Consider the following 27,174-nt stretch of genomic DNA (forward strand, 5'->3'; position numbering starts at 1 on the left):
ATTAGCAAATTTCTTGAATATCAATTTGTGATTTATTTCCCTAATGTTTTGACATAAAACAGCTTATAAATCTATTTCTTTTTTTGATTAGAGTTCAAAGTTTTTCTCTTTTGCCTTTCCCTCTTGCGTCAAATTTTTCTTGCCCAAATGGAAGTTTAATTGAGGCAAAGATTAAAGATAAAAAAGTAAGGATAAGTGTCGCTGTTCAGTGACAGAACATATAAAAAATTCATAAATTTTTTATGCAATCTCCCTTCACTAGCGGAAAGTAATTTTTTGGAAACTGCTTGAAGAAAAAGAGTTTTGTTTGTACAATTTTTTGCACAAAGCAATAACCTTTTTGTTCTGAAACTACTTCTTTAACGAAAAATTCCAAATTATAAAATCACTGATTTTTGTTTCAGCACTCCAGCTTAGTGAACAATTTATGTTCGAACGTCGTTATTTAAAGGCAAACTTCCAAGTTCTTGATATAACCCTGATACACGTTTATTTTTCAGGCAACTCATAGGAGTATCCGGGGCATTGTATCTCTGTACTCTGCTATACAGCCGATGGATTTTGATGTATTGCATGGAGTTGAAGTATTTGGAACGATTTAAAACAGTTATTTGGTGACAAATTATCGTTTCCAATAAGACCTCCATACGGTCTGATCTTCAATGTTGTCTCCAATTCAATATCAGGATCAACGTATTGACAAACAGCTAGAAAATACAAAAACATTTCACTGTGTTTCGTAAGATTCTTTATCTGCAGGTAAATTTCCTGAAGTTACTTATGTCATTGGTGGCTGTAGTTTTAGCGATCTCATTCGCCAAGTCTTAATCTAACAAATGAATCCTACTAATCAGTATCTAACCTTATGATAACTTCCCACTCGCTACTGAAAAACCTGATGCGCAAATAAGCAACGCAAGTTGAAAGAACACATACGAAAGACATTCAAGTGGCGCGAAATATTCACCAACAATAAGCGTTGCAGAGAATTACATGTAACACATTTACCACTTTCTTAAAATGAAAGATCTCCCTTCGCGCACTAAAAGATCTCCCCTACGGTATCAGAGATCTCACTCGACCGAATTGTATCTCGAGGGATCTTCCCGTATATATATACCATACTACTCCCCCACCTTAGTGGACAGATAACCTATATCCACCATCATGGTAAAAATACCATAATGGGGGGCTATAATTTGTTGGTTGAATTAAGTTATGTTGAAACTTCTTTTTGTGCCTGCCAGCTCAGTGGGTGCATTGTAAATGCTCCGCCAGATGAACGTGGCATATTTTTAGACAAATATTACTATGTAATAAAGATTACTATGTAGATAACTAAGCAAAGATTGCTCTGTGACGGAGGAGTGCATAAGGTACTGGGGGGGGACAAATGGAATATTTTATAAACTTTTTATTTTCACCGTCACCCTGATTCACGAATTTCCGTTACCACACTTTTGGAATATTCTTCATTTTTCTCATCACATATTCAGTTGAAATAAACTGTGCTCATGTGTTGTTTTGACTGTATCAGCGGCTCTCCAGTCGCCCGATGCATAGATTAATTTTATAACGAATAAATGGGAACAAATAACGGCCCGAGCCTGCATTTTTCTGGCCTGGTCGAGAAGTTGTCCATTTACGAGCAGAAAATTGGGATCCTCTCCGTTCGACCCCTCTGTACGTTATGCACCCCCATTTACAGACTACGTTTCATTTCATAGTGTTACCGAGTAAACTAAATGAGCAGTCTATTTAAAGAGCTATTTAAATAAAGCGAGAATCTATCCAGCGAGAAACTTTATTACGTCATAATCTCTTAACCATGTAAGCCTTACAAAAAGATTAAATGCACACAAAATACGTTCTATTTGGCATAGAAAGCTCGGAAAAAGTTCGTTAAACATAATTTTCGTTGAGCCTACTAATATACTGAATCGATTGCGCTCTTTTTAGGCTTAATATTTTTATGTTTCGAAAACGTATCGGTGACCAATCTGAGTCGAAAATCGACTCAGACAAAATACCTGCTAAAAAAGATCAAGCTAGATTTGCCGGGCCATTGAGAGGGGCCTTTGGCCTTAATGCGTTATCAAATACAGTTGCCTAGTTGACTTATCGTGTAGCTTATTGAATTGAACGTATATCTTTGAACGAAAGAGTGTTTTCCGTCACCTTTATTTTGGTGCCGCGATTAGTTCGAAATCTAATTGTGGCCTCCGAAATTGTGTTTTGGTTTATTATTACTCACGTTTACATCCAATATAACGAAAAGCTGTATTAGCAGAGGAGACTAACAATCAATCAGAAAGGAACAGCTTGTATGAGTTTGCAGCAACGTTTTCCTTCATTGAGCTCAGACCTTTGATCACAGCGATCATTCACGTTCAAATTTACATCCCAATTAACTTGAAACAGTTTTCGTGACTTGAAATGGGCCAAATAACGAATAAACAGGGCTGCAATCTGTCCTATCTCTGTGGTTTCTGTCTGCTCGTTGTTTCACGACAGTGACGAATTGGATCTTCTACAATGTGTTGAGCAAAGTGTCGAGACAGAATTTGTGGAAATTGTTGAGACACGAGTCAGTCAATGGATCCGAATGTGGGCGCAAACTACGAGGATTGACTGGACAAAAAATGAAGACAGAGGCAAACACTGACCAGCAGATGGAAACTCACCGATTCTGGTTACTTCAAAAACATATAAGACTCATACAAACACTTCTAACTGTTGAAAAAAAATTGATTGTTGTCGTAAATTGATATAACCGGCAAATCTAGCTACACCCCCCTTATATTTTTGGTTTCATTTCCTCAAATCCGGTATTTTCAATTCCTCAGGTCGCCGATAACCTATCCCTCATAATTTTTTGAGTTTAAAAACATCAATTTTGAAAATTTTCGGCAAAAATGCAATAATTGTTTCATTGCGTTATATCTCGCTGAATTAGGCTTAAAAATGCTATAAACGTCTAAATCACGCGAAGCAAAGAAAAAAGTTTGAGAAAATTGACCAGATTTAAGAAAAAAAAATGGAATAAAATCTATCCGATCATTCTAGCATACTAATATAGTAGATAGATAGATAAAAACGTTGTAAAAAACAAGTCTGGTCAAGTCTTTCAAACTTAACAAAAAAAGATCAGGTAACTGATTTTTTTGCAAATAAGCGCTTATTCTTGGTAACTCGTGAAAATCGTGCCTTTAAGATCAAGGTTCGGAGTTTGAGCAAAGCTCAAGTCAATTATGTTGTAAAAAACATTATATGGTTTTTATATTAGCTGCAAGTTCACTGCATCACGCCATAAAAACCTTGCCTCAAGCGTTACAAGACCATTATAAAAAAGGAATTTACGCATTACCGGGTCTGAGTTTTAATCCTAACGCTTTGAAAGTCCGAAAAACCGCGCAATTTCAATTGAGTCACTTCTTCCGTGATAAAAAGAGGCTAGTTATATGGCATGATGTGGTGAACAATTCATTGTCCCGTCATCGCAGTAACAACAATAAGCCTTTAACACCTTCGCAGCTTATTGAAGTGCTTGAAAAGTATCAGGAGCGCATAGAAGCTATACTGTATTGCCCCAGAGAGGGAACTCCTGATATTTCTGATCAGCTCAAGCGTAGTACTCTAGTTACTATACACTTAGTGAAAGACATTGTGTCTACACGTAAACAGAAAGATCTTAGTTTACTCAAAGAGTACAGAGCATTACACCAAAGGCCTGCGCTTGAGCTGAAAACACTGACCATAGTCTTAACTCATAAGAACAACCTCCGGTCCTTGATAACACGGTCCCGACCGAAAAAACTTTCCAAGCGCCGTCGAAAAACGCTCCGCAACCGCCATGCGTACGAGGAGGCGGAACTTACTCAAGCCTTTAATAACCTAAATGTCTAGTAGTCTTGCGTTGTTGCGCGGGTTAGTTTGTGGTTGATTCCTTCCAATAGCGCTTTACTAAACGTTTCGCTCTCCCCATTTTGAGTTATTCACTACCGTCCGTTTTCCGCAGGTTATCTGGGTTCATTTTCCAGTTCCGTCCTCTTTGTTTCCGTGTCTTCTTGTTTCTTTCTATTCCCCGTTTATTTGTTGTATGATGTAGTATGTTGAGTTTTGCTGTAGTAAAATTTCTTTCTGCTAGTATGCTGGTCTGTTGTTTAGTCTCGTTCCTTGCTAGGGTGTGACTTAAGTTCATTCTAGAGTTACGGCTGGTTTGTTTCGTGACTTTCACCACACTTGTTTCCTAGCAATTTGTTGTAGCTTTATTAATTTTCGTAGTATGCCTTTTTGTTGTCTGGGTAGGGTGGTTTGCTAGGGTGTGACTTAAGTTTGTTCTGGAGTTACGGCTAGTAAATTTCCTGACTTTTTCGACTTTGGTTATACTACACCGTTGCCGTAAATTGTTTCATGTTTTGATGCCGTTGATAAAGCCCCATAATGTTTTGTGCTAGTTTACCTGGCAGTAGCTCCTCTCCTTCTTTCTAGGGTGTGACTTAAGTTTATTCTGGAGTTACGGCTAGCTTGTTTGGTTGAGTTTGTTGCTGTGGTCTGCTAGCATCGATCTTCCCGCCTCCTCGTTTGTGGTTTCCGCCCCGCTCGTGCCGTTTTCCCGTTTCGTCGCGCGCCATCCGCCCGACGTTTCCGCCCCGCCCGTGCCGTTTTCCCGTTTCGTCGCGCGCCATCCGCCCGACGTTTCCGCCCCGCCCGTGCCGTTTTCCCGTTTCGTCGCGCGCCATCCGCCCGAAGTTTCCGCCCCGCCCGTGCCGTTTTCCCGTTTCGTCGCGCGCCATCCGCCCGACGTTTCCGCCCCGCCCGCGCCGTTTTCCCGCTTCGTCGCGCGCCATTCGCCCGACGCTCCCGTTTGTCCGTCCGGTTTCCCGTCGCGTCGTGCGTTATTCGTTCGGCGTCTCTTCCCGTCTCCCGTTCTGTCCCTTTTTGCGCTTCCTGCGCACCGTTCTTTCTTTCTTTCGCCGGGTACTATTGTACTCGACGAACATTTTTGCTCTTTGGCGGTTTGCTAGCCAAACCGTCACACGGGTTCGGTATAACCCATTTGTGTTGTGCTGTTGCATGTCTGTGTACTTTATAATAGTATTAAATTAAACTTGTGGTTCCTGTTTTTCTTAAGATCATGACAACTTTGCAGGACAAATTCAACAAACTTTATAGTGCAAGAGCAAAATTAGAGGCTGAACTTAATAACATCTATGGGGAAATTAACAATGCTGTTGATAAGCAAGACAGGAAAGTTAAGATTGAACGTCTGATTGTGAAGTGCAAAAATGCTTTTACTAGAGTAGTTGATAAGAATGAAGAGCTCTTTGACCTGGCACAAAAGACTGAAGATCCAGACGCTGCCTGTGAGAATCTTGAGAAATGGTTAGAGACTGTAACAAAGAAAACCGATGAATTCATTGCTGCTGCTCGAGGGTATATCAATTCGGTCCATGACAAAGAGACAGCAGAGCTGTATACCTCTCACCAATCAAGATCAGGTTCACATATGACTTCCTCAAAAAGATCAAGTCAGCGTCAACGAGACTTAGAACTATCTAGACTCAAAAGGGAGGAACTTGAGAAACCTCATGAGGCAAAACTCCGCATTGCTAGACAACGTCTTGAAATTGAAAAACAAACGAAATTGCGGGAATTAGAAATTCAACAGCTTGAGGAAGATCATCGCAAGGAAGTAGCTGCTGCAGCCCTTGAGGAAATTGAGTTGATGACAAAATCATCAGCGGACGGGTCTGGTACAGGCAAAATGAGTGGGCTCTTTACGGAAAGAAGTTCAGTCAAGAGCAAGAAACTTGTTCAAGATTGGGTTAATTCATCACCAGCCGGGAACATGGCAGATGTTGCAAACGAACCGAGTTTGCACTTTTCTGGTTCCATCGCCCAATCTAACCAAGCAATTGTCCGACCTTCTTCAGCTCAACTTCCAAACTCACACTTCAATCTCAATACACATGGTCAAGTTGAGGCCAACATCAACCTCCCTGTCCATGAACCAAGTAGTGGAACCAATGTAACCAATGATGCACATGTTGCAAACAACATCATGCAAGAGCAGCGACAGCCTCAATATACGCCTCCATCACCAGCAATAAACTTTGGTATGCCAACTCAACTAAACGCCCCAAACACAGCCAGTCAACTGTCTCAAGCAACAATGCACTTCGATGGTTTACAGTTAGATCATCAATTCCCTCGCAGGTCGAGCATGCCGGGACAGTTGAATTTAGTCAGCCCTTCGCGTTCACTACCTTTAAACACACTTGTTAATGCTCCGCTAGCACTTAATCCGCAACAAGCACACATAAATGTACCAGCCCCTCCATCCCCCGTTCTAAACCCCGCACCACCGCATTTTCCGCTAATCCCACCAGCATTCCGCTTTCCTCCTTCCCCGCCACAAGCACTCCCACTACAAGCCACTAACCCCGTGGCGAATAATGTCAATCTGTCACCCCATTCTCCGCCTGCACCATTCATTTCCTCGGCAAACAATTTCGTGCCTCAATTAATTCATCCACCACCTCCACAAAAGACTTTTCAGCCCCAAAACTTTGTACCCATAACCCATGCACCTCCTGCTCCTCCAGATCCAAATGTCTGGCGTTTTCCGGCAGCAGTCTCACCAAATGCATTACCACTTGTACGTACATCTGCAAATCTATACACCGCACAACCGGCCCCGTTAATCAACCCTCATATATCTACATCGCACCGCTCCCCTCATGCACCAGCAGCAGCAGGCGCTCAAAATTACGTAACATCAGACTTCATGCAAGCGAATCCATTTAGTTCTTCCACAGGTACCGCCCCCACCTTTGTCACTCCGATCATTCCGCCAACGTATGGAGCTACCGTTCCAAACCCGTTGTGTTGGGGTGGCCCGCCGCATCCCACACCTTCGGCTCCTTCTTTGGACTCTGCGGATTTGATAAAGCAGTTGGCGGACGCAATTACTTGTAAGAAGAACGATCCACTGCCCGAGTGGAAGTTGGCACAATACAATGGTGATCCCCTGCAGTGGCACGAATGGTTCGGGCAATTTAAAAGCGCCATAGACGCACAGTCCTTGACTGATGACGTCAAGTTAACATACTTAAAAACCCTTGTAACTGGAAAAGCTAAAACCGCCATCGCTGAGTTCGCATACTGCGGTGTAATGTATAAGGACGCACTTAAGACACTCGAACGTAAATTTGGCCAACCACAGGCAGTAGTCAGTGCACACTTAAAAAAACTCAGCTCTTTTCCACCACTAAAGATGCACAATAGTGATAACATCATAAACTATTCTGCAACAATTTCAAGTCTTGTTGGGGTCTTTAAATCACTTTCATATGACGCAGACCTTAAGAGCGCCTCACTTCTCAACACGGCTGTGCAAAAATTGCCGCCCAATCTGAAAGAGTCTTGGTCACTCTTCACCGTGAAAAAACATTGGGTTAAGCCAACACTCCTTGACTTCAACGATTGGTTGAAGGAGAAAGCCGAGGCACATGATTTAATGAAACAAACTTCGTCGAAAGCAAGAACTGAGGATAACACCAACTCAGTAGTAAAGACCAAAGTTGCCTCAAGAACTTTTGCTGCTAATACACAAACTAAGGGCACTCAGAGACCAGCCTCAACATCGGCAACGCCTGCAACCCCTCGCTGCATTGTGTGTAAAGGTATCCACCGCATCTGGGAGTGTAGGGTATTTAAAGAAAAGTCTCCCACTCAACGAGCAAAGGTAGTGGCGGAAGCAAAACTGTGTTTCTCATGTTTGAGAGAAAAGCACATGTTCAGGCAATGCCCACACCCCAGGAAATGCAGGAAGGACGGTTGCAACAGCTCCCATAACACACTTCTCCATGGAGCTGAGAGGGTTTATCCATCAAAATCCCCTCCAAACAACAACAACAGTAATTCTAATGCTGGCACAAATCAAAGTAAACTCCCTAGTGTCCAATCATCGAGCAAGACCACCACTTTGTCATCTGTGAGTAATGTGAAAGGCCTCCTTCAGGTGACTGAATTACAGTTAAAGAGCTCTACCGGTAAAGATACCACGGCTTTAGTTTTGTGCGATACCGCTTGCAGTAACTCTTGGGTGTCCAATGATCTTGCAAATAGACTTGGTTTGCACGGTACAGCATTGAAACTAACAGTCAAGGGTATAAATACCGAAGAGGTTGTAGACACTGAGTTAGTTGAACTAATTGTAACACCACGCGACAACCAAGCATTTGAACCATTTAAAGTCAGCCCTTACGTAAAGGAAAATTTGAATGTAGGCGCCGATGTCATTAACATTAAAGCACTTCAGGAAACATACCCGCACCTAGCAGTTCTAGACCCAGTTACATATTGCTATGGAAACATCGAGATGATACTTGGACAGGATGTGTATCATGCCATCCGCCCGTTAGAGTACTTCGCTGCCGACGAGAAGTCCTCGCCCTTCGCTGTTCGCTTGCCCATAGGTTGGGTTCTAAGCGGCCCTCTACCGTCGTCTTCAGGTTTAGTCTCGACTTGTTTCAAAGCTAATTTGGAGCAGGATTTTGAACTCGCTAGTCAGGTAAAATCTTGGTACGACATGGAGTCGTACGGCGCACTTAAGCAAGTAGACCCACGATCCGCATCGGATGCACGTGCGCATGAAATTCTTGAAAACACCACCGTGCATAATGGAAAAAGGTACGATGTCGGAATGCTATGGGCTGAAGATAACATCGAACTGCCCAACAATTATTTCTCAGCACTTGTTCAATTAAAGTCTTTGGAAAAGCGGCTAACGAAAGATCAGACATTAAGGGAAAAATACTCGAATACCATCAAAGAGGACTTAGACAAAGGCTACGTAGTAAGGGTCAAAGATGCTCATAAGGTGGAAAGTCGCTCGGAACGAGAGTGGTACCTACCACACCATCCGGTTGTTAACCCGAACAAGCCGGGTAAGGTTCGTAGGGTACTAAACGGAGCAGCAAAATTCCATGGCGCATCTCTTAATAAGTCATTACTTACCGGACCTGACCTACTACAAAACCTAATCTATGTACTCCTACGGTTCAGACAACATCCATTTGCCGTATCCGCCGACATCGAGGGAATGTTCCTCCAAGTTGGAGTGTTGCCATGTGATCAACCATCATTGCGCTTTTTGTGGAGGGAGGACCCCACATCAAATGTTGTGGTACACCAGTATACGCGCCACATCTTTGGGGCAAAAGATTCACCCACCTGCGCCAACTACGCACTTCAGCGCACGGCACGCGATAATGCTAAGGAGTACCCAGAAGCTGCGAAAGCCGTCCTTGAGAACTTCTACATGGACGATTACTTGGACTCAGTGGAATCCCCCGAGAGGGCCCTCATTAGGTCGAAGGAATTGGTTCATCTTCTCCATCTAGGTGGGTTCAAGCTTACTAAGTTTGTAAGCAATGTACCAGATCTGGCTGACCGAATTGATGGGTCTGCTCAATCCACTGAACCGAAGGTCATCGTTTCATCCAAGGAGGAATCAATGCACGTGCTTGGGCTTAAGTGGGATCACAACAACGATACTCTGGTTGTGAGCAGGGGTACTAACAGCACCATCACGAAAAGTTTAACACAGCGCTTGGTCCTAAGTCTTGTGTCAAAGGTCTACGACCCAATTGGTCTTGTCGCACCGTTCACTGTTGGTGCTCGGCTAATCTTGAAAGACATTTGGCGTGCCAATGGACAAAGTTGGGATGACGAGTTACCTAAAGACACAGTTGACAGATTCCTTGCCTGGTGTGTTGAACTGCCGCGGTTAGCTGAGATCACTATACCGAGAAGTTACTTTTCAGGACCATTCCAACATCTTGAACTCCACATGTTTGGTGATAGCTCGCAAGACGTATTCAGTGCAGTAGGTTTTCTCAGGGCTCAAGTAACTTGCACCTCCGGGGAGATTAAAACAGAGCTGGCGTTTGTCTTGGGCAAGGCCCGTGTTGCACCTATGAAGGTAATGACAGTTCCTAAGTTGGAATTACAAGCCGCTCTCCTCGCTGCCCGTTTAAAAAGGGAAATCTGTCGAGCATTAACGGTTACTGTGGATAAAGTCTTTATGTGGACAGATAGTACCATCGTCTTGCAGTGGATAAACTCAACAAACAAACACCCCATCTTCATTGCAAATCGTGTTAGTGAAATCCTGGAGAACACCAGCGTTGACCAATGGAACCACGTCGCCACTTGTGATATTCCGGCAGATGCTGGCACGCGTGGCATGTCCGCTGAAGTTTTGCAATCAAGTAGCTGGGTGAGGGGTCCTGACTTCTTGAGAACTAAGCAATTCCCTTTTGTGCCAAATACTGACGTCGTTGATAACATCAAACTCGGCGTTGTAACCAAGGAACAAGATGATGACTCCATCTCATCTTTAGCCGCATCCGTAACCAAGCCCCCTAAGGGACAAAGTATCAATCTAATCCCGTTTGATAAGTTCAGTTCTTATCAAAAATTACTGCGTGTCACCGCATATGTGCTCCGTCTTTTACCATCTCATGAAAGTTACCGTACCGTAGACGGCAGCATAGCCGATCCTGTTGAGCTTGACGAAGCCGAGCGTCATCTCCAGTACTTGGTTCAGGAAGAGTCCTTTAGTACTGAAAGAAAGGATCTTCTTGACAACAAATCTGTTAAGAAGAGCAGCCGCATTGCTCAGTTTACTCCGTTTATTGGGCCTCATGGTCTCATCCGTTCTTCTGGTCGACTCCGACGGCTAGTGGAAATTGACTTTGACTCTAAGCATCCTATCGTGCTGGATGCACGTCATACTTTTGTTAAACTGTTTCTGCGGCATACTCATTTGAAGAACCATCATCAGGGCATGGATTACTTAAGGTCAAAGGTACAGGAACGTTATGCCATCCTAAAACTACGTTCCACACTGCGTTCCATCAAATCAAACTGCGTGTTGTGTAGAAAGTTCCGTGCAGCAACCATTCAACCTATCATGGCAGACCTCCCAAAGGAGAGACTGGCATACCAGTCTCCTCCCTTTACCAACACCGGGGTTGATTACTTCGGCCCATTCTACGTCACAGTTCGTCGGACTACCGAGAAGAGGTGGGGATTTCTCTTCACTTGTCTCACTACTCGTGCTGTCCATGTTGAAGTTGTCCCGTCCATGGACACTAGTTCTTGTGTAATGGGAGTGGAGCGGTTCGTCTCCCGTCGGGGTACTCCTGCTATGATTTGGTCGGATAATGGTACGAACTTCATTGGAGCGGAGAAAGAGCTCCGTGAATGTGTGGAAAAATGGAATACGCTTAACATTGCCACCGAACTTGCACATAAGGGCATTAAGTGGAGGTTCAATCCACCCAGTGCGCCACACCAAGGTGGCATCTGGGAGAGGCTAGTTCGAAGTTTTAAAAGAGTACTGTACACTATCCTCGGTACGCGTCGCCTCACAGATGAGGTGTTGAACACTACTTTTTGTCTGGTCGAATACGCACTAAACTCACGTCCCTTAACGCCCGTAAGCGCCGACCCGTCCGACCTAGGCGCAATAACACCTAACCATTTTCTACTCGGTAACCAAGCAACCCGAATTCCGTCTATCGTTGGCGTCGACGAGTTCGATCATCGTAAGCGGTACGCCCGTGCACAGTCCTACGCCAATGCAATTTGGGCACGTTGGCTCAAGGAGTATGTATCTGCGTTGAACCGTAGATCTAAGTGGCAGACGCCTGCCGAGCAGCACCTCAAGGTCGGTGATTTAGTTTGGATCGTTGAAGAAAGCAACCCTAGGGGTTACTATCCAACCGCTCGGATTGAGGAACTTCGGTACGGCTCCGACAGCGTCGCCCGCTCCGCCGTCTTACGCACGTCATCCGGATCGCTCGTCCGCCCACTCGTTAAGCTTGTACCGATCCTCCGAACATTTTCTTCCGGGCCGGAGGATGTTACCGAGTAAACTAAATGAGCAGTCTATTTAAAGAGCTATTTAAATAAAGCGAGAATCTATCCAGCGAGAAACTTTATTACGTCATAATCTCTTAACCATGTAAGCCTTACAAAAAGATTAAATGCACACAAAATACGTTCTATTTGGCATAGAAAGCTCGGAAAAAGTTCGTTAAACATAATTTTCGTTGAGCCTACTAATATACTGAATCGATTGCGCTCTTTTTAGGCTTAATATTTTTATGTTTCGAAAACGTATCGGTGACCAATCTGAGTCGAAAATCGACTCAGACAAAATACCTGCTAAAAAAGATCAAGCTAGATTTGCCGGGCCATTGAGAGGGGCCTTTGGCCTTAATGCGTTATCAAATACAGTTGCCTAGTTGACTTATCGTGTAGCTTATTGAATTGAACGTATATCTTTGAACGAAAGAGTGTTTTCCGTCACCTTTACATAGTGATTTATTTTGTAAAAATATGACACTTGCGCTTTAGGGTTTAAATCATATGCACCCATTAAACTTGAGGGGATAGAAACTCCCGAATATCGTTCCGCTGAATAAACATAGGCCACGGGAACATTTAGTAGATCTCGTATTTTACTTTAAGTCGCTTTTTCGCACATTGAGGCTTTCTCAACTGTTTAAAAATTGTTGCCATAAACTGTGACAGAGTAAAACTGCAGTGAGTTTTTGAAATAAAATAGCGGATCTTTTCCCTTTGTGCCTTTGTGGGCATATAACTTTTACGCCCCTAGGCGCATTAAGTTATTTATATATAGTAACGTTCTGTATATCGCAACAGATATATTGTAATGTGGGGGGGCATAAAAAATTTTGGGGGGAGAAGCGATTCAAATATTGGATCTTTTCCGTTTGTGCCCCCCCCCCCAGCTTAGTGGGCGCATATTATTTGCACCCCCCCCCACGCATGTGCCATATTTTTACATAATGATTATTATGTATTAACGAGTGGGTAACTGGGGGGATCATAACGTACTGGGGGGGGGGGGGGGTGGGGGTTTGGGGATCCACAAACAGAGAAAAGATCCCAAATTTTTAATCTCAGTTTTTTAACCCCTTGTTCACTAAATAAGTTATGAACGTAAATGCTAGCCCACTTTGAGCCGTTTGGCCAGCACTCATAAGCAATGGCCCTCAAGTCAGATTACTGCATGATTCCATTGGGCGACTAGTATCAATGTCTATTTTATATGCACATAATTGGGCTTTAAAATTTAGTTCAGCGCCAAACATCGAAAAGAGTGAGTGTATGCGACCATTGAATCAGAATCTACCTGGCACCCAATTTGATAGTCTGAGCCCAATTTTCCCGCAAGACGGAAAATAGTGTCAGGTCAGAATATCGGAGATATCGATACCGTTTTTGGGTCAAACACCACGAATATCGTTTTTGGGTCTCAAACAATTCACCCCCCCCCCCCCCCCCCCCGTAAACCCCTATCTACTATGGATAGAACTTACAGCCCTGTGCCATGATAATATTACCATTAACAGGGCGGCTAGTAGCAAGATTTTTTGTTGGGGGAGGGGGAGGGCTACGATGAATCATTTATTTTGTCTCAGCGTTCCGATTTTTGCTTCTGAGTAAATATGGCACGTGACCTACAAAGAAAAGTCACACCTGTACGATAAACAGAAGACAAGAACGCGGGTACAGATACCATAACTAGGGTCACAAGTACCAGAGTAAATCAAATTTTTGGTGAGGTCTCTTGAGTAGAGAAAGCTAATTCTGAAGACTCTGAAAGTCATTTGATTTTTTTTTTCGATTTTTGTGATCTAAAGTAAATACTTATAAATAAACTTTTTAAATTTCAACACTGTCCCAAGAATGCAGAAAACGACATCAACCCAAAAAATGGTAAGTAGCTAGTTATGTTGTCTTTAGCACATTAAGGGTCGTTCCAGCCACCCAGCTTAGTGGTCAGATAACCTATAGCCCCCCCCCCCCCATTATGGTAAACGTTTCCGATCTTTCTCGTTGGTGTCGCTCATCACGTAACTTAACAAGGCTGAATTGGCGCATTTACGGGGACCAGCAAATCTTTCCTCCCCAACTGCTTTTCGGTATTTCTCAAAGAGCAGGGGCTATAATTAGGACGGAGCTGTAACGGGCAAAAAAAGCGAAAGTGCAATCCCATCTGAAACGCTCTCTCCATGTAATAAGATAGCAAAACAGGGATCTTTTCCGTTTTTGCCCCCCCTCCAGCTTAGTGGGTGCATATTATTTGCACCCACCAGACGAACGTGCCATATTTTTACATGATGATTTACTATATAATGGCACGTCGTTAAATCTGTTCAAATTCCGGTAAAAATTCAATGCATGACCCGTGCGAGTGGACATTGACCATCATGGGCGGAATGGGCGAAATGTAAGATATGGCCGGAATTCGACCAGAATAAATTGGGTCTTTCCCATCCCCCCCCCCACCCCCTCCACCTTAGTAGTCAGATAACCTATAGCCCCCCCCCCCATAATACTAAACATATTGGGAGGCTATAGTTTGGTTGGGGGAGGGAGGGGGGTATATTGGGAAAGACCCAGCCAATAAATCAACTTGCAAAATTTTTACCGGAATTATGATGGGAAAGATTCCTGATTTGTTTGGTTTGAAGAGATTTTTGAGCCCGTTTTATCTGATGCTCAGCTCATAACTTTCCTAATTTCCTTTCCCGAAGAATAAATTTAGCCCACCTTGGTGGTATAATTTATAAATCATGTTACCTAAGCTAGGGACAACAGCGCCCCCACCTACCAACACCCCAAAATCAAAAGCTAAGTCTGAAATTTTTAAAACACTTTCAATTCTATAGCATTAAATGGCAGCTAATTTTCTCGTCTTTTGTTTTTTGATATTTCGGGTCTTTCCCATTATAGCCCCCCATGAAAATACGTCTTTTGTTTTTTGATATTTCGGGTCTTTCCCATTATAGCCCCCCATGAAAATACGTCTTTTGTTTTTTGATATTTCGGGTCTTTCCCATTATAGCCCCCCATGAAAATACGTCTTTTGTTTTTTGATATTTCGGGTCTTTCCCATTATAGCCCCCCATGAAAATACGTCTTTTGTTTTTTGATATTTCGGGTCTTTCCCATTATAGCCCCCCATGAAAATACGTCTTTTGTTTTTTGATATTTCGGGTCTTTCCCATTATAGCCCCCCATGAAAATACGTCTTTTGTTTTTTGATATTTCGGGTCTTTCCCATTATAGCCCCCCATGAAAATACGTCTTTTGTTTTTTGATATTTCGGGTCTTTCCCATTATAGCCCCCCATGAAAATACGTCTTTTGTTTTTTGATATTTCGGGTCTTTCCCATTATAGCCCCCCATGAAAATACGTCTTTTGTTTTTTGATATTTCGGGTCTTTCCCATTATAGCCCCCCATGAAAATACGTCTTTTGTTTTTTGATATTTCGGGTCTTTCCCATTATAGCCCCCCATGAAAATACGTCTTTTGTTTTTTGATATTTCGGGTCTTTCCCATTATAGCCCCCCATGAAAATACGTCTTTTGTTTTTTGATATTTCGGGTCTTTCCCATTATAGCCCCCCATGAAAATACGTCTTTTGTTTTTTGATATTTCGGGTCTTTCCCATTATAGCCCCCCATGAAAATACGTCTTTTGTTTTTTGATATTTCGGGTCTTTCCCATTATAGCCCCCCATGAAAATACGTCTTTTGTTTTTTGATATTTCGGGTCTTTCCCATTATAGCCCCCCATGAAAATATATCCCCCCCATTATGGTATATTTACCATGATTTGGGGGGGGGGGGCAATAGGTTATCTGACCAGTAAGCTGGGTGGGGGGGGGGGGCTATAATGGGAAAGACCCGATATTTCTCATTTAGGTAGGATCAGTTCATAGATTGTTTCATACGACTCTTTGAGTCTTTTCAGATAGTCTATCGGCTATTCGTTTATTCCAGATTTTTAGTACAACCAACTTTTCATCTCATATTTTTTTCATATAACGCGTTTAAGTTTTTTTTCAAAATGGGATAAAAAGGGCAGGTCCAGAGGGCTTTGAGTAGTTGAGCATCTCTCCTAGATTCTTACGGCTCACTATTCTTTCAGCATGCGATTCAGGGGTCTTTCCCATTATAGCCCCCCATGAAAATATAGCCCAACATTATGGTATATTTACCATGATTGGGGGGGGGGGGCTATAGGTTATCTGACCACTAAGCTGGGGGGATATAATGGGAAAGACCCCGATTCAGTAAAACCGTTCAGGAAACGTAAGTTCATTGTTTGACCCCTCATTCATCCCTTAACCCCATCCAAACTCCGCTGCCTTCTTGACGCCCGCACTCTATTCTGTACTCCCCCTCGTCCATACGTCACCTCAGACCTCCCTCAACCCCACACTTTTGATTTCTCGCCCCCGGTGAACACGCTCACCCTTGAACCCCCCCCCCAAACCCATGGATCTCTTCTTTATTGGGGAGGATAAGTCAACTTGCATTTTTTTTGGGAAATTGTGATGGGAAAAGTCTCCAATTTGTTTGGTTCGAAAATATTTGGAGTCAGTTTTTATCTGGTGCTCAATAAAACTTAATAATTTTTTTTCCTTTATAGCCATTCTTGGTGGTATAATTTCAATATTATGGGGTCTATATTATGTTACCTAAGATAAGGGGCTATATTAGGAAAGACCCTTTAGTATTATGAAGGATTAAGTGAACACCACTACAACATACTGAAAAAATCTCGAAATTGATCATAAAATGAACTTCAGAAATTTTCCGCTCTATTCTGCTGTGGCCTCCCCAGTTTAGTAGGCATAAAACGTTTACGCCCCCAGACGCACGGGTTATTATTAACATAAAAAACACCAAAATGAAAACACAATTTTTGTATTTATGGGCTTAAAAAAACATGGCAAAATCCACCTAACTTTTAGCCAGATGTAGGTTTTTTGTTGTATTTTTCCAGTCAAATTCTGCTAAGCGCTCAAAAGCATTTATTTCCGTGAAGTTTTGGCGAGTTCTGATAAATTTCTCGTCTTTATTCCGGTCAACATCCAGGCATATGTAAAACTTTTGAACAATATTTGACGCAATTATTGTAGACGTGTGTATCTTGTCTTTTGAAGCAAAATTTTTCGTTGAAATCTTGGGTCTTTCCCATTATAGCCCCCCCCCCAGCTTAGTGGTCAGATAACCTAAAGCCCCCCCCCCAATCATGGTAATTATACCATAATGGGGGGGGGGCTATAATTTCATTGGGGGGGGGGGCTATAATGGGAAAGACCCGAAATCTTTTAACTTTTCCGATGACCTTTTCGCACTTTACTTTTTGCGTTTAGAATGACATAAACTTCTCTCGTATTCACAATTTTTAGCAGTTGAGCTCTATTGAGGGGAAAATGCTGAAAATCAAAAATTGGGCCAAATATTGTGTAATTTCCAAACTACCCTCCCGGGTCGAGGTTTGGTGGTGAATTTTCGTAAGAAATGCGGTGAAATGCGGTGAAAAAAAAATAATTTTCACCGCGTATTTCTTACATCTTTTTGCGGTGAATGCGGTGAATCGCGGTGAATTATTTTTTTTCACCGCGTTCTCAGTATTCATACAAAAAAGAATCGTCCCCACACGGGTTCGATCCTCTGACCTCCTGCATGCCTTCAGCTGCTTACTCCACTGCCGCAACTGTCACTTACTACCTTGGCATTTCTCGTGAATTTAAATCATATTGAGTAAACGTTGGAAAGCAAATGCGGTGAATTTTTGTAAGAAATGCGGTGAAATGTGGTGAATTATTTTTTTTCACCGCATCTAGCGGTGAAAAAAAATAATTCACCGCTTGAGAGAAAGCGGTGAATTATTTTTTTTCACCGCATTCACCGCATTCACCGCATTTCTTACATTAATTTGCCATAATAGTCTATGCGGTGAATTTTTGTAAGAAATGCGGTGAATTTGGTGGTGAATTTTCGTAAGAAATGCGGTGAAAAGCGGTGAATTATTTTTTTTCACCGCATTCACCGCAATCACCGCATTTCTTACGAAAATTCACCGCATTCACCGCATTTCTTACCAAAATTTACCCAAAAACCTCGACCCGGGCTTAAAAAAAGCTTCTACTCACTAAAGCCTCACCCCGCCACCTGTCCCCAGTGTACTTTAACAGTTGCTTAGTTTCTAAAGCATAAGTTCCAAAAATTGATCGTCAAACTGATGTTCAAAACTTTTCGCTCCAAGACTTCGCCTTATACAAACTACAGGACCTACCTACCTACCCTTCCCTTTACCTACCTACCCTTCCCTTCTCTCAGCCTATGTACCCTCATATAGCTCAACTCCACTGTAGCCTACCCCCACCCCAAAGCTAGGCTACCCCCCGAAACCATACCTGTCTATCTCCAACCGAACAACACCCATCCCTGTTCCCCGACCAGAACCTTCCGCCCCCATCAACAGCGCCTCCACCTACCCACACCCCTAAATTAAAAGCTATGTCTGAAGTTTTTAATACACTTTTAATTCTATAGTTTTAGTTGGCAGTTTTTTCAGATTTAGTTTGGTACTTTGAGTCTTTTCAGATAGTCTACCGGCTATTAGTTATGAGATTTTTAGTAGTAGCAATTTTTAACCTGATAGTTTCTTCATATGACGCTTTTGAGATTTGCTTTCTCAAAAATGGAATAAAAAGGCGAGGACCAGAGAGCATTAAGTTGTTGAGCAGCCCTCTTATAACCTAACGGCTCACTAGTTTTTAGGTATGCGATTCACTATAATTGCTTAAGAAACGTAAGTTCATGGTATGAAGGGCAGTTTTTAAGAGATTGACCCTGCACTCATCCCCAACCCCCATCCGGTGTCAGGACAGTTTACCCAATTCCATTTTACCCAATGCCATTATACCCAATGCCATTTTACCCAACCTGCCATTTTACCCAATGCCATTTTAACCAATGCCAACTTACCCAATTTACCCCATTGCTAAATTAACCAGAACGACTATTTAGCCGACTATAAAATAAATGGCCCGTGGGACTTGATATGAAACTATCACAACCGAACATGGGACTACTTTGTCCACAAATATTTCAAATCATCCTTCTAATAGCGACTGCTAATTTGTAATCGGACAATTGAACAAAAAGATCAAAGAGCATTGGGTAAGTTGGTATTTGGTAAAATGGCATTGGGTAAAATGGCATTGGGTAAAATGGCAGGTTGGGTAAAATGGCGTAGGGTAAAATGGCATTGGGTAAAATGGAATTGGGTAAATTGTCATGTAACCCCCCCATCCGCACTCCACTGACTCCTTAACGCCCCCCCCCCCCTCTATTCTGTCCTCCTCGTCAATACCTCTCCTCAGTCCTCCCTTAACCCCAAACGTTTGATTCCTCGTACCCGTGAACACCCTCACGCTCCACCCCCCCCCCCCCCCCCCCACAACCCCCCCTGGTTTTCTTCTTTATTCCGTTGGGGCAAGACAATTCAACTGGCTGGTGTAAAAGGAACGACACGTCGGTTATTGTGACGGGCTAGGAATGATGCTAATTTGCGACCCCCAGTCTCATCTGCTGTATTTGCACAGAATGATTTAGAGAAATGAGTCGTGATCTGTTAATGGGGATGCATATTGTACTGGGGGGGGGGATAAGAGAAAGAATGCCTCTTCTTGTCATAAAGAACAAAAATACCAAAAAGCATCAACAAGTTGAGATTTAAACCTTGACTCGACCTTGATCGAGTGGATTAAAAACCGAATCAAGTGCGAAAAAGATGTACATCTTGGAGAATAGTAAACATTTATATTATTTCATCGCAATTTACCCCAGTTATATTATGTAGATACGAATAAATTTGGCATGATAGCCGAGGGTAAGGTGTGTGATTCACACGCCAGTGATCTGTAATTCAATCCATTGCCTCTGTGAAGTAAGTGTGAGGATGAGCGCTCACTTAGCCATAGCTTCAACTCGACCGTAGCTTGGCTGCAATAATGCGAACACGTTTGAGTTTCAGTAGTTTCAAAGTTCAAGTTTTACAAAAAATTGTTCATAGTCACAAAAAAGAGCATCTATTCTCACAAAATGAAATGTGGAGAATAATAGAAAAGGGCAGCAGAGAACGTGAGAACAGACTACGTGTTGATGCATCCTAATTAGCTGTTTTTTAACCTAATTTGCAGAATAAATCACTCTTTTTTTAAAAAAACCAAATGGGAGAGTTTCTTATCAATTTAAGAGCAGATGTTTTTTGATGAAATGCATTAGAAAATTTGCAGAAAAAATGAGGTTATTTCGAAGATTACTGTAATTCATTCTTCAACGTTGAGTCTGAAAAAAAACCTAAGTACAACTTAAATACAAAATGATCATATCAATATCTCCAAAGCAGGTGCAACAATCTTAGCAGATCTTCCGCCAATGGTAACAATCAGCTGAAAAATTTTGATGATAGCAATTCCAATGGTAACTTTTAAGTTTTTTTCATAATAAAGATTGTACTATATCGATAATTAAGCGCTTCCCCATTATCTTCCCTTAAGTTTGGTGGTCATATAAAGTTGTACTCCCCAACTTCTGTGATTCTATTGCAATTGGTGGCAATAGATACGTGAAGGGTGCTTCGATTGGAAAAACACAAAAACTAAAATGCTTAAAGAGCGTTTATATTTAAACAATTTTTTAGGAATTTTTGGTTCTTTCCCATTATACAAACCCATTTAAATATTGCCCCATTAGGGTATATTTCCGTTGACTGTGGGGACTATCAGCTGTACAACCACTGAGCTCAGGGCATAATCGGAAAAACTCGAATGTTTTTTGAACACTTTAGCTTTTAAAATATTGGTTTAGAAAGGCACAAAACCCATTTAAAATGTAAATTTTTTCTGCTTGCGCCCACCCCCAGCTTAGAGGGTGCATATTATTTGCAACCCTTAAAAGCACTTGCCATATTCTTACATAATGATATACTGTGCAACGGCACATTCTCTGTAACTGTGAAGCGGGGTGCATAGCGTACTGGGGTAATAGTTGGAACGATACCTTGATGATACCTAATGATTCATTAAACAATCCAAATCGAACCAGATTTGTTATAAATAGATTTCAACCTTTAAATAGTAAATAACGGACCATGATTAACCTTTTTTTCAGTCCACCAACCAGTGGTTTCTATGACCCCGCGTTGAAATTATTGTGCTGTTATATAGCATTTTACTATGTAACAAATAGCACGTGCGCCCGGGGGCTTGAAAATATTTGGCCCTTAAGCACAGAAGACTTCTCTTCGTTTGTGCTCCCAGCTTAGTGAGCGCATATTATTTCCACCTCCAGACATGTTTTTACTTAATATTTTTACCTAATCCCATATTTTTAGTGCCATATATTTAGTGCATTTCCATGCAATATTTTTATTTAGTTACCGAGTGGCAGCACAAACGAAAAAGACGGTAAAAATATTTGGCTGTTCAAAATTCCCTTTTAATGATGCCCTTAATATGCCATTGTTTGTCCCATGGCGATCCGCAATTTTGTTACGGTCTAGGAGTAGCAAACATTAGGAGATTGTACGGCTGGCTTAAAAGAAGCAACAATCATTTGCTAGGAGATTATACTTTCGTAGTTACCTTTTGGTTCTGTTTTGACCTCACTGTTCTATTTGACCCCACCTACAAATTATGTGTTATTATTTAACACATTATCATGTAAAAATGACTTGTGTATTTACACAAGTTTTCTTTTTCCCATTATTTCATTAATCTCAAAAGACAATAAAAGATATTTTTATCTTTGTTGCTCTGACAATAAGTGTTGTATGCTGTAGTTTTTTGGTTACTGCTTGAAAGCAACTCTGATTTGTCTCCATTTTCAAGAAACTGCAAGCCTTAAAGAGCTGTTTATCGTATAAGAAAGATAGATCATAAGGAAGATAGATCGTAGCCAAATGGTTAGCTTTCTTATAAAGTTCTTAAATTCGTACACGATAAACATTTTTGTCATGGAAAATTTTTATCGTGTAAGATCCTATATGGCAAAATTTTTATCTTGTACGATCTGACAAAAGTGGGCCTCTATCGTGTAATATTTTATCAGACCTGATAAAAAGTTAATCGTTTAGGACCTAATAAGTTGTCTGAGTCAGGCGACGCATAATCTTGCAAGTATAAGTATTTGTAAGACACTTTTATGAGAAATTTGTAAAATCTTACACGATAAAAGTTCTCAGATGTCAACTAATCTGGTTAGATAAGCTGAAAGGATGTAAGACAGAATGGAACCATTGGTTTATTCACAAAAGCACTATTTATCGTTTATAATATTATTGATATTTTCTTTTTGTACTAGAAGGATTGTTTTAGAAAAAAATGTTAACTTTGAGAAGTGCAAGGGAAACGGATAAATATTTGAGAATCAGTTTATTAATAAACGGATGGATTTGAAATTTTTTGATTGGGATCAAATTAAACTACTATTAGACATTTTCAATCTTTTCAACTGTGTTTTGAAAAACAATCTTTAAATATTGAAAAAAAAATTAGGCTTGCAGAAAAATAATTTTTGACGTTTGGTGAATATCGGTGAAGAAGTATGTTTTTATCGCATAATGAGCGCATATCTTATTTGGAAGTAGCAGGCCCAGACTGAAGTAAAGCAGTTAATTTGCGAAAAAAAAGACGTGAGTTCTTTAAAAACTAGAATTTCAATGTTAAATATTTTTACTTCAGTTAAATATGAGTATAATATCTGATGCGTGAATTTCTGTTCTTTTTTATTTTATTCGAATTAGATTCACTCCGCTTTATGGTAGATCATATGCGTTAACATTTTGTGGGATTTTTTGTAGATTTCTATTGGTTTTTTCATACACCGATAAACTAGACCACTAAAATAAAACATTTCATTGTTACCAAAACGAAGCGGTAAAAATAGAGCGTTGATTATAGTGCTGTTTTTTGTAAGGCTAGATGTTTTTTAATGTTTTCAAAACGGCGCAATTTGTACGACCATTCAACGCACAGGACTCTAAATTACAACGCAATGCCATACAACGCAATGCACTATAAATTTTTTAGTGATTTTTAGCGTTGACTCCTCGACCGAGGTGCTCCATAAACATATCAATATTTAAACTTGAATTGTATGCAGGTAAAACACTTTTCGGATCTCGGCGATACAGATACAACTAGGATTTTGGAATATTCAACATCTGGAATTCCTTCAAAGCAGTGATAGCGAACGAGAATAAAATGATGGGAAATTGGTAAATAACTTCTTTGTTTCAGGCAGTGACATTGATAGTGCTGATTACAATCACGACCTGCTCTGCAAGGGTTTTTCAACGTGAATATTCAGCAAACTTTCAGGAAGCTTCCACCTACAGTCCGTACTATTCAACAGATGATCCATACCCTGAAACGTCGAAATACAGACAACACTATTCAACAGCTGATCCATACCCTGAAACTTCGACATACAGACCACACTATTCAACAGCTCATCCATACCCTGAAACTTCAACATACAGACCATACTATTCAACAGCTGATCCATACCCTGAAACTTTGACATACAGACCACACCATTCAACAGCTGATCCATACCCTGAAACTTCCACATACAGACTATACTATTCAACAGCTGATCCATACCCTGAAACTTCCACATACAGACCATACTATTCAACAGTTAATCCATACCCTGAAACTTCCACATACAGACCATACTATTCAACAGCTGATCCATACCCTGAAACTTCCACATACAGACCATTCTATTCAACAGCTGATCCATACCCTGAAATTTCGACAAACAGACCACACTACTCAACAGCTGATCCATACCCTGAAACTTCCACATACAGACCACACTATTCGACAGCTGATCCATACCCTGAAACTTCCACGTACAGACCTCACTATTCGACAGCTGATCCATATTCTGAAACTTCCACATACAGACCACACCATTCAACAGCTGATCCATACCCTGAAACTTCCACATACAGACCATACTATTCAACAGTTGATCCATACCCTGAAACTTCGACATACAGACCACACCATTCAACAGCAGATCCATACCCTGAAACTTCCACATACAGACCATACTATTCAACAGCTGATCCATACCCTGAAACTTCAACATACAGACCATTCTATTCAACAGCTAATCCATACCCTGAAACTTCCACATACAGACCATACTATTCAACAGCTGATCCATACCCTGAAACTTCCACATACAGACCATTCTATTCAACAGCTGATCCATACCCTGAAACTTCAACAAACAGACCACACTATTCAACAGCTGATCCATACCCTGAAACTTCCACATACAGACCACACTATTCGACAGCTGATCCATACCCTGAAACTTCCACGTACAGACCTCACTATTCGACAGCTGATCCATACCCTGAAACTTCGACATACAGACCACACTATTCGACAGCTGATCCATACCCTGAAACTTCGACATACAGACCTCACTATTCGACAGCTGATCCATACCCTGAAACTTCGACATACAGACCACACTATTCGACAGCTGACCCATACCCTGAAACTTCGACATACAGACCACACTATTCAACAGCTGATCCATACCCTGAAACTTCCACATACAGACCATACTATTCAACAGTTGATCCATACCCTGAAACTTCCACATACAGACCACACTATTCGACAGCTGATCCATACCCTGAAACTTCCACGTACCGACCTCACTATTCGACAGCTGATCCATATTCTGAAACTTCCACATACAGACCACACCATTCAACAGCTGATCCATAACCTGAAACTTCCACATACAGACCATACTATTCAACAGTTGATCCATACCCTGAAATTTCCACATACAGACCACACTATTCGACAGCTGATCCATACCCTGAAACTTCCACGTACAGACCTCACTATTCGACAGCTGATCCATACCCTGAAACTTCGACATACAGACCACACTATTCGACAGCTGATCCATACCCTGAAACTTCGACATACAGACCTCACTATTCGACAGCTGATCCATACCCTGAAACTTCGACATACAGACCTCACTATTCGACAGCTGATCCATACCCTGAAACTTCGACATACAGACCACACTATTCGACAGCTGACCCATACCCTGAAACTTCGACATACAGACCACACTATTCAACAGCTGATCCATACCCTGAACCTTCCACATACTGACCACACTATTGAACAGCTCATGAATACCATCAAACTTGAGAGGCGGGAGTTAGAGAAGTTAGAGAGTTAACGTGAAATGACGTTTTATTGGAACTGACTATTTAACTTACTCTCTGTCTAAGACCATCCCTCTTAGTATTCATACAAGGATCATATTTGATTCCATACACATACGCAGTTTCTTTGAAAGATCCTTGTATAATTACTGAGAATCATTTGTGTTTTTATAGTATCCGTGAATTATGCAGGACCCTGTATGACTCCCGAATCATCACCAGTGGTCAATGATAAAATTTTTTAATTGAGATCTGTTTTCTTCCCATCGTTAGAATGCGATCATTACAATTGATATTTCTTACATGTATATGCACACTGCAAAGACCAATCACACTTTTGTATAGGTTATTGATTGCTCTCGAATGACCTATTTAGCAGTTACTGTGAACGTGTCAACTTGTATTTTTTTTATTGCAAAAACTACTTGGTCGGAACTTCTTGCACCTATAAAAAAATTCTTGCACTATTATTGTAACTATTTATGTTACAATAATCAGCGTTAGCAATTTGATTAGTTAAAATTCACTATATAAGGAAGACAAAAGTTTTGTTCAGGGAAAATAAACAGATCTCGATTAACAAAGTTAAGACTAGAAACCAAAGTGCGAAATTGACTTACTCTTGACTGTTGATATTAACAGACTAAATTGTAATTTCCTTAGAGATAACTAACTGATACCAAGTCAATAAACTTTTCTGCTGATCAAAATTTTCAAATAAAGATGCTTTCATGATAGTTGTTTCGAACGAGACTATTTCAAGGCATCAGTTATTCGCAGTTCGGATATGCATATTTTTGGCTATCTAGTTCAGACGTGGCTCAACTTAAGAATAATTGACAGCACAGGAATTGTCTATGAAATTCTGCACGAAGACGATTCACAAAATGTTGAATCATTGTTTCGATAAAAATTCCATTTTCCAGCATATTTGAAAAATTTGGGCAAGCGTTTTATTTGAACTTACACAATTGCAATATCAAGATCATTTGTTTGGAAGATTATGAGAATTCATACAAGCAAATGCTGATTATGCTGTGCAACGACTCAGAATACAACACTTAGTTATATTTTTTGTTGTGGACAAAGCTGCTAATAAATTCTGCAAATTCTACATCTGCGATAAACTATTTTTCTTAGTGCTGTCTGTTGAAATTAATTACATCATAAGAAGTTGCATGAGTACCATGGAAAAAAAGCTAATTGAGCACGAATGAGTAATAGATTTGACAAATTTTTGAGATTTTCTTTATGATCCGATCAAAGCCAAAACCGATCAAAGCCAAAACCGATCAAAGCCCTTACGTTTTTTCGACGTTTTGATTGTTTTTTGTCCGTATTTCAACGTAAGAATCTTCGGCTTTAGCCTGTCTAAAAATCTTACAAAATAGGCTAGTCCCTGTCAAGCTTCGAACCCTCGACCCCTTAATTACCATCCACCTTCTCCTCCACTGCACCACCACTCACTTAGTTGCACTCAAATGCTTTTATCTTTAAATTCAATTACGACAAAATGAAGACAAAGTACGACGATAATTGACAATTCCTACATCAAAAACCGACAATACCGACAAAAACAACGCTAATCGACACTTACATCAAATACCGACAATACCGATAAAAACGACGATAGTCGACAATTCCTAAATAAAAACTGACAAAATCGACAAAATTCGACAAAAAAAGACGCTTCATGTGTCAATTTCATCGCATTTTCTCAACCCGGGTGATGTTCCAACTGAGCTGCTGCAGGTGCAAAAAATAGAAGAAGAGAAAAAACGCAAGACTGAAATTGGGCAGAACCAGATAATGGAATAGTAAATGAATACAAATTGTGAGTGTATCTTTGCTGAAAATTTTTATCTTGAACAAAATATATCGACTAGTCAGCAATAATCTGTGGTATAGAAAACTCAACAAATTTTTAAAATAATGTTCATCCTGTACTTCTTCCTGGTGTCAGAATTTTCCCGAG

At 41.1% G+C, this 27,174-nt stretch overlaps 2 protein-coding genes across 2 annotated transcripts in view; both read left to right on the plus strand.

The window, feature by feature from the left end:
* Window positions 1–27,174, plus strand: part of LOC142345824 (2-oxoglutarate and iron-dependent oxygenase domain-containing protein 2-like) — a 421,406-nt gene that overhangs the window by 78,988 nt on the left and 315,244 nt on the right. The gene's annotated exons all lie outside the window — the stretch shown is intronic.
* On the plus strand, window positions 13,627–25,494 carry LOC142345821 (uncharacterized). Its single transcript, XM_075398221.1, has 2 exons — window positions 13,627–13,824; window positions 23,221–25,494. Exons 1-2 carry the CDS (start codon window positions 13,795–13,797, stop codon window positions 24,736–24,738), a joined length of 1,548 nt encoding a protein of 515 aa, XP_075254336.1. The 5' UTR covers window positions 13,627–13,794; the 3' UTR covers window positions 24,739–25,494.

This window comes from Convolutriloba macropyga, chromosome 9 (genome assembly GCF_964194025.1).
Source record: "Convolutriloba macropyga chromosome 9, txConMacr16.3, whole genome shotgun sequence".
Lineage (NCBI taxonomy): Eukaryota > Metazoa > Xenacoelomorpha > Acoela > Convolutidae > Convolutriloba > Convolutriloba macropyga.

Coding starts and splice junctions, on each gene's coding strand:
- LOC142345821 (XM_075398221.1), top strand. CDS start 13,795: ATGCAGAAAACGACATCAACCCAAAAAATG. Junction 13,825..23,220: donor CGACATCAACCCAAAAAATG/GTAAGTAGCTAG, acceptor TCTTTGTTTCAG/GCAGTGACATTGATAGTGCT.